This window comes from Monodelphis domestica, chromosome 3, assembly GCF_027887165.1.
Source record: "Monodelphis domestica isolate mMonDom1 chromosome 3, mMonDom1.pri, whole genome shotgun sequence".
NCBI lineage: Eukaryota > Metazoa > Chordata > Mammalia > Didelphimorphia > Didelphidae > Monodelphis > Monodelphis domestica.
This window is the reverse complement of record NC_077229.1, coordinates 401,531,373-401,544,823: the sequence shown is the minus strand read 5'-3', so window position 1 is coordinate 401,544,823 and position 13,451 is coordinate 401,531,373. Positions and strand designations below refer to the sequence as shown.

The following is a 13,451-nucleotide window of genomic DNA, read 5'->3' as shown; positions in this document are numbered from 1 at the left end:
CTATCAAAGTTAATTTATGGTTGATAAACTTATTGATGATAAGTAATTTAAGCAAATTAAATATCCAGAATATGAAGAGAAGTAAAAGAGGTAGGGATGAAGAGAAAATAGTAGGTCCAAACCTCGAACTACATTATAAAGCAACAGTCATCAAGAATCATCTGGTATTTGTTTAAAAATAAACAGGCAGACTAATGGAACAGATTAGACAAGGAAGAATCAGAAACAATGGAACTCAATCAATTAAAAATATTTACTGAGCACCTACTATGTTCCAGGCACTGTGCTAAGTGATGGAGATATAAAAAGAAAAATGGTAAAAACAACACCTGACCTCAAGGAGTTTACAAAATAATGAGGAAGACAATGTGCAAATAAATACAAACAAAACAAGCTATATACAGGATAAAGAGGAAATGTTTAAGAAGAGTTGGGGAAAGCTTCCTATAGAAGGTAGAACTTTAGTTAGAATGTAAAGGAAGCCAGGGAGGCCAGTAGTCAGAGCAGACAAAGAGTGTTCCAGGCAAGGGGAACAGCCAGAGACAACGCCCAGGGATTATCTTGCTTTTGGAAAAGGCAGAAGGCCAGTGTCACTATATTGAAGACTGGATTTCAAGGCATAAGGTGTAAAAACAACTGGAAAGGTAGGAAGGGGGCAAGGTTATAAAGAACTTTGAATGCTGTGGTAGAGGCATGGAGAGAAACTGAGAGAACTTGTAAATCAAGATGCAAGAACCAGGGTTCCAAATGGAATGTTCCTAGGAGTTGGCAGTTTGAGCTGACAGGGAGAGGGGACTGAGAGAGACTCTCTCTCTCTCTGGAGGTTGAAAACCTGGCTGACTTGGTTTTTGGGGTTCTCTGATTTTGGACAGTTGAAGTTGACAAGAAAGAGAAACTTGGCTTTTGAGTTGGTGGTCTATTATGAGAGTTGAGCTGGCCAGGAGAAACTGAGAGACTTTGAACTTTGTTTCTCTCTAGGGTTGAAGCTAAGAAAGGAGACAAGCCAAGCTGATTTTGTGAAGAAGAAAGAAGATTTTGAACTGCTGTTGTCCTCCATCTCCCTAACGGTCTTAAAGTCACAGTTTGTGACTGGAATACTTCCTCAAACCCTCCTAAAATTATCCCCATAGTTTAGGGAAATCCTCATCTCTCTTACCTCAGTTTCCCATCCTGTTATCACAATAAACCCCTTACCTGAGAAAGAAAACTAGAGTATTTTATAGTCCACTGGGGGTGGGGGGGTGGAGGGAGGAGGCAAAAGGCTTCCAGAAGAGGGTGGTTAAGGGAAAGGGTGAGGGAGGAAGGAGGTTAGGAAATAGATTGATCCATCAGCCATCAGTAGGGATCAATAGACAGAACCCCAGAGCATTCCCTTAAAAGCAATTCCCCTGTGTATCAGTGTCCCTATGTGGCAGCATCCCTCAACATTTCTCATTTCTACCTCCATTACAAATAAGCAGCCTCAGGTTCTGTTAGCAGTTCTCTCTAGTCAAAACCAGAGGACAGTAGTCATTTCAATAAGTAGTAGTTTTCCTTAGTTTATTCTTCTATTTCAATGCCTAACAAAGCATTTTGTATAGGATCTTGGAGGTAAGAGGAAGCCACTAAAATTTGTTATTAAATTCATTTTGAGAATAATAAAGTGGAGGAGTTCCATGGAGACTGGAACAACCTCCAGGAAGTGATGCAGAGCGGGAGGAGCAGAGCCAGGAGAACATTGTACACAGAGACAAACAAACACACTGTGGTATAATCGAACATAATGGATTTCTCCATTAGCGGCGGTGTAATGTCCCTGAACAATCTGCAGGGATCTAGGAGAAAAAACACTATCCATCAGAAGAGGACAAACTGTGGGAGTAGAAACACTGAGGAAAAGCAACTGCCTGACTACAGAGGTTGAGGGGACATGACAGAGGAGAGACTCTAAACGAACACTCTAATGCAAATATTATCAACATGGCAATGGGTGCGAATCAAGAACACATGTGATACCCAGTGGAATCACTCGTCGGCTACGGGGGGTTGGGGGGGAGGAAAAGAAAATGATCTTTGTCTTTAATGAATAATGCATGGAAATGATCAAATAAAATACTATAAAATTAAAAAAAAAATAAAAAAAGATTTAAAAAAATTCATCTTGAGTTAAATAACCCACAGTCAGATAAGAGGAGGACTATCATTTCAGGGGAGCACAGAGGGAGCTGAACATAAGGACAGCCTTCAACTATAAACAGTCCTTATCGGACCCTTGCTGGGCGACCTTGGTCCAAGGGGAGGCTTGTCCCTCAGGAGGGTCCATGCTTATCTACTCTGGGGTATCTTCAACATCAATCAATAGAGATGACATCCCCTCAGGCTATCATAGGTGGCCCATTTCCTGGGAACCCCATTAAAAAAACATTTTTAAAAGATAGCCTCTCAGCAGGGGGTATCTCCTTTTACCTCATCAGCATCCATATTCTCTCTATCCCTTCAACTCCTCCATTTCCTATTACAAAACCTTTTTTATTGCCTGTATTTCTTCAATTCCTCCCCACCTTTAACTATTACAGGGCAACATGATCAGAGCTAGGAAAATCAGTTTAGGGGCTGAATGGAGGATGGCTCATAGTATGGAGAAGCTTGAGGCAGGCTGACTCATTATCAAACGATTACAATGATTCAGGCATGAAGTGATGAGGGCCTGCACTGGGAGATGGCTATGTGAAGGGGAGAGAAGGAGGTATATTCAGGAGAAGTTGTAAAAATGAAGCCAGCAGGTACTAACAACAACTTGGTTATGGGGGAGGGAGACAGTGAGGAATCCAGAAAGATTCTTGAGTTTCAAATCTAAGGGACTGAGAGGATATTGTTGTATTAGGAAGTAGATTAGGCCAGTAGAAGGTAGGGAGAGTTTTGGGATGAAAATAAGTTCTGTTTTGGACATCCATTTGACCAGTTTGAGATGTCTGAGTCAACTAGAGATGAGAGACTGGTCAGCAGATGAGATGAGAGATGAGATGCGATGAGAGAGAGAGAATTGGTCAGCAGAGAGAACAGAATGGGTATAAATGAGAGTCATCAGCAGAGATGGTAATGCAATCTAAAGGAGCTGATGAGATTATCAAATGATGAGAAAGGAAGAGGAGGCTCAGGACACCCATAGATAGTATATGTGTGATCTAGAGGAAGATTCAGGAAAGAAAGGAAGAAGAGAAGGTCAGACAGGTAGAATGAGAACTTGAAAAGAGTGCTGTACTAAAAACCCAGAGAAAAGAAAGTATTAATGAGGAGAGAATGATTAATAGTGTCAAAGGTTGCAGAGAAGTCAAAGAGAATGAGGACCAAGAAAAGGCCCCTTTCGTATGAACTAATTAATAAGAGAAGGGAAAAAAACACACAGTTGGGTACAAAAATAAAATTCACTTGACAGGGAAATAAAGAAGAAAAAGAGGGCAGAAGGAATTTGTGAGAGGATAGATTAAGAGAGACATCAGTCCTAAGCAAAATGAACTTTAACTAAAGATGTGCAAAATCTATAGCTCTTTGAGATGGCAAAGAATAGGAATCTAAGGAGGTGTGTGTAAATTGGGGAATGAGCGAACAAATCATAGTCTATAAATGTGATGAAATAGTTTTGTGCTGATCTTTTATCAGCTTAATGATAACTATGACTCCAGAAGATTAATAATGAAACATGCTATTCGCCTCATAATAGAGGTGAAGGATTCAGAATTCAGAATAAGATAAAAAATTTTGGACAGCCTATGTGGAAATTGTTTTGATTGAGAAGGTGATTTTTAGATGATTAAAATAAATGAAATATCTTTAAAAAAATCATAATATGACCTTTTGCTGATTACATCAAACTACAGAATATTGCAAGATATTATCACTGAAATCCACAGCTGTTGACAACCCACAATGGAAAAATCCAATGATCAAAAGATAAATGCTGTCCAGAATATGACATATATTTTCATGGGCAGCAGCCCTTCATATTAACTTGTTAAACAGTACATATATTCTGGACAGATACTATGATTAAGTAATGAACTTGACACAGAATTAAGTCCTGTAATAAAAAAAGATCATGCTGGATAGCATTTTGAAAACTACATAGTGTTTTCACTAATTCTAATCCCTCTAACCTTTCTGATTCAAAACTTTTTGACACTACTACTCTTCAAATGATGGTTATGCATGAGACACTACAATACCTAAAAGAATCAAAATTGTAAATCATTGAATAGCAATGAAATTATATAATAGGCTTAAAGTTGCAGCATATTACTAACAAAGACAATGCCATCTAATTCCACTACTGCATTTTACAGATGAGGTAACTGAGGACTAAAGAGGTTAAATGAATTGCTTGAGGTCACAAAAGTAGTAAGCAGCAAAGTTGGGGTATGAAACACAGCTTTTCTGGCTTCAAATCTGCCACTCTTCGAATTGAAATGTATAAAAGTGCATAAAAGACATTATTCAAGAATATAGAGGCTAAATAAATGTTCGAAGAATTGAATACATGATTGTAAAAGGGAACAGAGACAGATCATATAGCAAAAGCTTTTGGAAATGCAATATGAATTATAAAATGACAAAAGACAGAGGAAAGACTCTATTAATTGTGGTTAAATTATTTTGTGGAGTCTTTGTGGAAGGCTACAGATGGACAAAGACCACACAGAACAAGAAGGCATAGGTGGATGGCAATCTGACCTGATGGAGATAGCAGACATGCTAATTAGATTCCAAATTCTACATTCTGTTCTGTGTTCAATCTAACATGAAAACAAATTTTTATTAATTTTAAATTTATAAATTTAAAAATATTTATGAATAGGAAAATTTATACAAGCTTTATATTTACTTATATTTAGAATTCATTATATATATAAAATCTTATTTGTTTTATATGTATTTTATAATTAAATGTATAATTTATAAATAAAATTATATTCAAAAGCATTTAGAATTAAAATATTTATTGACTTTAACAATATCAAACATATCAAAGAGTGATGTAATCAAGCCAGATAACATCTAACTATCATTTTGTGGTAGCATTACCAAAGAATAAATATACTTTCTTAATATAAATGTCTTACTTAAAGGAATAATTTTTATGTTTAACCCCTTTTGGAAGTTTTAAAGCTATAAATCATTAGCTTTTATTAATGAAAATAAGGTATCTTTAATTGATCACTTCAAGAGAATAATAATGCATTTATTTGCTTATATTTATAGATAATTGGTTTTTAAAATTATCTATTTGTTCAAGTTTTGAAAAAGAAGAGACCGATGACTAACAGATGACTTACCCTAAAGGAAATTTCTAGGTTTTCTCCTCCCCAAATATCCATTCCAGCATCATATGTCCCAATTTCTTGAAAGTAATGTCTGTCTATTGAAAAAAGGCCTCCTGCCATTGTAGGTGTCCTGAAAATTAATCACATTATTAAACTTTAATATCAGATTTTGGTCTTAAAGCTACAAGTTTTTAAATTTAAATAGAATTGACCTTAAAATTATAGTTAAATCCCAATTATTAGATAGTCTAAATTACTTGCATTTTTATCCCAAACTAGATTCTTATAAAACCTGAGTAGGGTCAATATTAATAGCAACTGATAATTATCTAGTGCTTTAAAGTTTGCAAAATATTTTACATACATAACTTCAAATCATCCTGGTAACCATCCTATGGAGTAAGAATTATGGATATAATTTCCCATTTATAGATGAGGAAACTGAAGTCTAAGAAGTTAAATGACTTGCCCATGTTCTCCTCATAACAGTGGGAGGCAGGATTCTTAATTCAAATCTGATAATGTTTCTACTACACCATTGTGTTTTTGAGAATTCACTACTATTCCAACTGGCTTTTGATGGTGTCAACATGGAAATCTAGAAATCCCCATTTTCCATGTTGACAATGAGAAGACACAATCCTATGACAACACAAAAATAAGCCAGAGGTTCAAAAAGAAAGTATGACTGTTGGATCTCCTTTTCTGGCTTTTCATGTATCTCCAAGTTCTTCTTGTTGTTCCCATCTTCTTTTTCTTCTAATTCTATGTTTGCATCACCCCCCCCCCCCCCCCCCCCCCCGTTCCACTAGAATTCATGGCAAGTAGTTTTGGGACTTGAAAAGAGGCAAAAAAAAAAGGTCAATGTATTCTACAAGCATAGATATAAAGAAAAAAAGATTTTAAAATATTGAAAAGCTTTGAAAAGCAAAAATCGTTTATTAGTTTGGAATCTGGAAACTCCATCAACAAATCAGTCAGAATGGACAGAGAAAAATATAATACAAATTACTGAAATCTGGAGCATTTGCTTTGGATTCTTTCCCTTTCTTTTTTAGTTTCCTTTATTAAAAAAAAATTTTTTTTTTTCATGGCAATAGTACCAAGAGTAAGGAGATGACATAACGTAGTCATTTGTAAATACATATTATTTGTAAGCCCAGGTTTTTCAATCAGTGATTGCCAGTACTTGTGACAAGGAAAGCACTTTAAAAGACTGATATATATTAATTTAAGGTCACCAAGGAATTCAGCTATGTAATTCCTTAATGAAAACTCAAGTCAGCAGTCAACCTTTTATGGAGTTTAATTGTTTACATACTATGACAGTAAAAATTTCTACTAAAAATATTAGTATGCTGTCAAAATTTTTAACAGCAAGATCTAATATAATGATAATAATAGTACATTAAATTTGTGTACCCCATTATAAATAATATTTCACCCTTGCATCCTATCTTATCTATTTTCTCAAGCACACTCTGATTTATATTGAATTTGGATTATGAAGTTCTACAGCTACTATTGGATTGTGCAACTGGAAGGGCATAGGAAAAAGAAAGGATTCTATCCAATAAGATAATTCAACAATGAGGTCTAAGGAACCAGGGAGGCTTTTCAAAAGAAGAATATTCTTATTTTAGGATTAATTCCTAAAAAGCTTCACCTTCAAAGACTGACCCTTAAGGATAGAGGTACAAAAATATATCTTCCTTGTGGGAGCAGTTCCAGAAGGAATATTAAACAAAAATTGGGAAAAGAATACTTAAGAGTGCTCTATTAAGCAGATAAAAAAACTGGACCCTTGTATTCAAGAGGTCCAAGGCAGCATGCTAAGTGAGGGTTGTTATCTAGAGGATGATTTGAACTTTGGACTAAAGGGGAAACAAAATTCCTGCACATGCTGACCCAGATAAACTTTGGGGAAAAAGAGAAAGGAGTACTTACTCTTCCTTGTTCAGAAATTCCAGTTCCCATTAGAGTGGTTCAAGAATGAGGTGGAGAAAAAATATAGACTGATAGGCATGAGGGTGAGGGGAGATTTTCTTAATTATTATTGGGGCTAGGAGCACCATGCCTTTTCCTAATTAGAAGATTCATTCAAAGAATAAAGAGATTATGTAACTTTTAACAACATTTAACTTTATGAATGATTAAAATACATCAGTAGTGTAAGGAATTAAAATTAATGGTTTGACTAAAATATATGAAAATTATAAATAATTTAAGTCTGTAGGACAGTAGTAACTAGCCAATATTACAATTGGTTTACATTTCACATTGAAATTCAATGCAGAAACCTAAATTTAGTTAATATTTTCATCAACTGACACAAAATTAAGGCAGTTTTATGTAAGCAAAAAAAAGCTGCATTTCACAACAGAATAAACACAACTCTGATTTGTTAATTTGCAAATCATTCCATTATAGATATAAGCCTTTAGGATGATCAATAGATAATTGGGGGCAGGGAAATGAGACAAACCAATCAGGTCCACACCTTTGAACCTTGGCTTAAGATGTAGTAAATATCAGGGAGATAGTATTATATTATGAGTACAGCACTAGACTAAAATCAAGAGGCCTCAGTTTGATTCCCACCTCAGATATTTATTAGCTATGTGACTATATTTTAAGTCTCCTCACCTCAACAGTCTCAGCTTTATCATCTATAAACTGAGGATAATATCACCTCCACTACCCAAGTTCTGCAAACCTCAAATTCACGAGGAAACAAAAGAATAGAAAGGTTTTTTCAACAATTTACACATGTATGGGAACGTGGAATTCTTCTATGAATTTTTTAATATAGTATTTATAGGAGAGAGAAAAAAACACTTCTTTTTCAAAGTTCTGATAGAAAAAAAGTTTTTGAACACTCCTGTGACTTTACTGCTAAAGGGAATTCCCACTAATGAAATTCTGTCAACTAATATAGCTCAATACTTGCTTTGTAACTTCTGTACTTAAGAGAGTTTTTTGGACACTGAAAATCACACAGCCAGTAGGTATCTTGGGTAGCATTTGAACTCAAGTCTTCCAGACTCTGAGACCACTATATTATATAACATCAGCTCTTCATAAAAAAATAAAAAAAAAGTTTTCAAATTCTCGGGTTTTTATTTTCTTAATTTTAATTGTTTTGGTATTATTCTTGCAACATTTTAGTCTTCTGAAAGCAACACCTAAGGGAAGTTTTTAACAACATGAACAATCATCTCACTATACCTGACAGGAAGTGTTCTATCACCTTTCCTTCTGTCCATTTCTCTCTGGGGAACAGGATACCAGCGGAAATTCAACTTCCAATTGAATCCACCATATGTCATATCAGAGCCTGCCATGTACTCAAAAGTGTCATCACTGATAACATCAATGATAGGACACACTACTGTTCTCCTAAAGAAACATATAAAAATCAATTAGAAAATGAGGCACATGCTATAAAAAAATGAATCACAGACTGTAAGAAAAGTTACTTATTTCATATCTATTTCTATATAAATAAATCTCCTTGGTTTAAAGAGTATTTATGAAGTTATGACAGGAACCTGTCATTGGGGAGAATAATCATCCTCATATGATTACTGGAGAGAAGACGCTTGACCTTATCCTCTAAACTGTTGATTCACTATGGTTGAATCAATTTCTTGATGTCTCTGGTCTGAAGTCACAAAAGTAATGTTTATTATTCATTTATTCAGTAGATATTTAAGTGCCTGTGACAAAGCACTGAGGGCAAAAAGCAGTCAAGAGATACAGGCTTTGCCCTTGAAATGATATTCTTGGCTGGGGAAGCAATACAAATAGACATGAAATAGCTAGAGAACAATATATGGTAATAATGATAATCTATAGTCTATTTTAAATGCCATATTTCAAAGAAGGGGGGGGGGAGATTGTGGAATAGAAACTGCCAGGATCTTGGGTAGAATTTTAAAGGTTTTAGGATTTAGACTAACAAAGAAAGTGGAGGACAGTCCAGACAAAGCTAATACCTACAGGAGGAGAAGCGAGAGTAAGCATGACAAGTAATAGGGGATATGGAAAAAAATAGTTACCATAACTCTGCTTGAGGTAGTTAAAGAAAGAGGGAATACATATACAGAACTGATATCAGCAATTCTAACTTCTAGGCTAATTTAGTTAAATACACCCTTCTCTTTTGAGTGCTGCTTTTCCAACTGCCATGCTGTGTTATTCCCCACTTTAGAGGGGTCACTGACAGAATTATCAAGGAGTATCACCCAAGGAGATCCTATACTGCAAAGAGCTCACAAAAGGGGAAGAAAATACATTTATCTTTCAATTGTAAAAGGAAAAAATGGACAGATTTCATTTGGGGGTTCAAATCTTAAATACTGTAAGAAAAGTGGATGCGCATAAAAATGTATTTGAGAGCAGGGATCATTTCATTCTTTTATATCACTTAATGATTAGAAAATTAAATTGAGCATATGTACATAACAATCAATCAACAATCATTTGTTATTCACTTACTACACATCAGGCACTATACTGGGTGCTAGGAAAACAAATATAAAAGAATGAAATGATCCTGACATTCAACTTTTGGGAAAAAGCTATAGATTAATTTTAAATTTAATATTTATAGGTGGAAACAAAGTTATTTCTAACATTCCATGAGGAAGTTTTCTAAATCAAGTAGTAGGCTTATTAATGCCAATTAAAAAAATTTTAATGTTGTTTAATTCCTATGATACTGCTTACTTTAAAATAATCCTCATCCTTGCACTCCCTCCCCCCTTTTCCCTTTCTCAGTCCTTTCTCTTCATGGCTTCCTATTAAATTGTTTCCAGTTTTACCCTGCAACAGCAAACACTAGGAAAGTAAGATCTAAAAACTTCCTATCTTTCAGGTAGTCTTCCCGAATTATATCAAGAATAGGTATGTGAAAAAAAGAGAGAAAATCCAACTGATCTTCAAGTTAAGGAATGTCACTCTATCTTAACTAAGCTAACAAAATTAAAATGGAAAGAAGCTACAATTCACTTCCCAGCTAGAAGACATAACTTTCTAAAAGTAAATTTTTCTGGGAAAAGTATTTCACAAATAAGGGAGGAAATCTGATTTATATTCAAAATAAACCAGACCATATTTACTGAAACAAACCCAGCAAGAACATTTATCATGTTATTTATATACGTATTAGAGACTTATCTTTTTTCTTAGGATGAATGCACTAAAATCAATCTGAAAGAATATTAGTTTCTGGATGATTACCTGTCAACTTTGATTCTTGCTAAGAGTGGTTCCAGCCATCCTACTGTACACTCACAATGAGCATCCAAGAAGGTGATAACCTGGCCTTTAGAAACAGCAGCTCCCTTTAATCTGGCTCTGATCAGTCCAGAGCGCTGCTCCATTCGAATTACATGGACTGGGACTTTCAATTTCCTCACATAACTCTCCAGAGGTCTCTTTAAAAAATCTGGGGGGAAAAAAGAGACAAAAATTGAGCTAGGGCAATGTTGATTTACCGTTATAATTTAAATTGGGGAAGAGAGAAGAGAGTGCAGAGAATAAAGAAATAAAATTGAAAGGACCTTTTACCATCAAGTAAAAGAAGCATATACTCTGTGTGGGGAGACAATGAGTACATCTATAACAATATGGAATAAGGAATAAATATGAAGTAGTTATAGAGGGAAGGATCAGAGAGGGAACAAGAAGAACTTAAAAACAAAGAAGTGACTCTCAAGATGATAAAGGGCCTTAGAGGTTATTTAGACCAGCCTTGAGGATATCTAGCCTCTTCCTGAAGACCTCAACTGATGTATTATTCTATGACCTCATGAGAAAGCTCATTTTTATTTGTGGATTGTTCTAACTAGCAAGGAGGGATTTTTTTTACATTGAATTGAAAATTGCCTCTATAAAATTCCACCTAGATTCTGTTCTGCAGGGCCAAGCATAAATTGAAATCCTCTTCCATGTGAGGTCATTCAAAAATACTTGAATTCAACTATCACGTTCCTTTTAAATCTAATCATTTCTGGATTATATATATATTTCTTTATCATTATTATTATTATATTTTATATATAATACATATATTATATATATATGTATATATATATATATAATTACTTAAATGAAAGCTCATATGGTAGGGTCTTTAGTCCTCATACCACTTTGGTAGCCTGCATCTACATATATTCCAAAAGGTTAATGCCCTCAAATTATGGTAATCAAGAACTGAACACAATCCCCTAGATATGATGGATATAGGAAAGTATATCAAGACTATGACTTTCCATTGGTCTGGATACCATGTTACTCTAGTATAACCCAAGATTGCGTAAGTAACTAAGAATCAAGCAAGCAAGCAAGAATTTACTTAAGCATCTAATAAGTGCCAGGCACTTGAAACTTGATATCATGCATGATGATGACAATGGTCCTTCTCTTCCTTCTATTTCTCAATTGAGAAAATTTCCCTCCCATAATAAAAGCAGAATCACCTCAAGAATCGTATATTCTATTGGAAGGGACAACATGTATATAAATAAGTAAATGAATACAAGATAGCTGAGGTGGAGGAGGCAATAGCAGCTGGAAAGATAAGCAGAGAGTAGCACTTCAGCTGAACTTTGAAGAAATGTAAGAATTTAAGAGGCAAAGATGAGGAAGGATCACACATTTCAGGCATGAGGGACATCCAGGTCAAAGACACAGAAATAGAAGAGGGAGGATTGTGTGTGAGGAACACAAAAGCCAGGTTTGGCTGGGCCACAGGTTACAAGAATGGAAGTAATATGGAATAAGTCTGGAATGACAGGATGGAGTAGATTTATAAAGGAGTTTTAAAAAATAAGGACTGGTATCATGTTTTCTATAAACTTTCTAAACTCTCCTAGCACCCAGTACAGTGCTACATATAAAATAACTACTGAATTTAATGAAGGAAGGCTTCTTATTCTGGTTTTCTTTTTTATAACTAGTAAAGTGAGTATTTTGAAATGCAACTAGTAAAGTGACCAGAGAGCTTAGCATCCCATGGTCTTTCACTTTGATGATAGGGTCTAAATAAGGGAGGAATCATTTATCTTCATGTAAAATCCCAAGTCCTCTCCATGAGTGGAAAAGTAAAGCATTTTTAAAAACGTGTTTCATTTTTTTAATGTCAATTTCAATGAATCTGAATGCATTTCCAGTCACTAGGAGAGACATCTACTTTACAAGAAATTCAATTAATATCAAATCATTAGCAACCAATGACAGAAAAAACCTAGAGCACTGACATATTTTTTTAAATTCTGTTTTGTTTTTTGTATATAAGCTCCCACTTCTAGTACATAGCATGTAATTAGTAGAAAATAAGAACATTTAGGGTAAGGGAAGAAATTACATAGAGAAAGTTAGGTCCATTATTTAGGGAATCTGTTATGAGACTTCCTTTAAGGATATCAATTAAACTAAGAGACATCATTAGGGAATTGTGTTCCTAGGCAAAAGGACACAGAATAAAGAGCTCCCTTTTTCTGAGCTAAACACTAGACCTTATAGAAAAAACATTAACTCTGGAAAAAAAAATATGCCAAAGATAAAAAGAGTAATAAGCCCTCTACATGAATAACTGCTAGCCAAGACCACCTAACTCTAAGGACAGGGGGAAAACACTGAATTAGTAAAATTTCTTCCTGTTTATTTGTGTCAAGCAATGAAGACAAATCACAATAAGAAACTGGAGGGTATGAGGAGGGAGAGAGTAGGAAGTAAAAAAAGTTGATGTATGTATACCCAGTAGTCCATTTAGATCAGTCTCAATTACTCACTAGTATACTGGCTTATAAAACTTAGTAGATTAACACTTTTGAAGAGACAAAAGAGAAAGAATAGTGAATGATAAAGAAAAGAAGCAGAAATAAGAGTGCTATGAATTTTTTAACTGCCTTCAAAATCAGGTTCAAAACATGAAAGAAATTAAATCTCTTTACTTTTGTAAACATTTGTTGTTGACCTCCCCTACAAAAAGAACATAAGCAGTTTATAAGAAGCTTTGATTATTTTATTTATAAGATCTGACTCTGAATAGATTTTGGTTGTTTAAACAAAATCAAATCTATTCCCAAAGGAAAAACATAATTTCAAAAGAAATTTCAAAAATGTATTTGTACAATGGTGTATGTA

The 13,451-nt window shown here is 34.6% G+C and overlaps 1 protein-coding gene across 2 annotated transcripts in view; it reads right to left on the bottom strand.

The window, feature by feature from the left end:
- The window catches only part of GALNT1 (polypeptide N-acetylgalactosaminyltransferase 1), a 166,808-nt gene that overhangs the window by 17,575 nt on the left and 135,782 nt on the right, over window positions 1-13,451 (bottom strand). For both annotated transcript variants that reach the window (XM_056824357.1, XM_001362832.4), the window contains 3 exons: window positions 10,542-10,749; window positions 8,526-8,696; window positions 5,310-5,427 (listed from right to left, as the gene is read on the bottom strand). In XM_056824357.1, coding sequence (XP_056680335.1) covers window positions 5,310-5,427; window positions 8,526-8,696; window positions 10,542-10,749 — 497 coding nt within the window. The remainder of the gene's footprint in view (window positions 1-5,309; window positions 5,428-8,525; window positions 8,697-10,541; window positions 10,750-13,451) is intronic.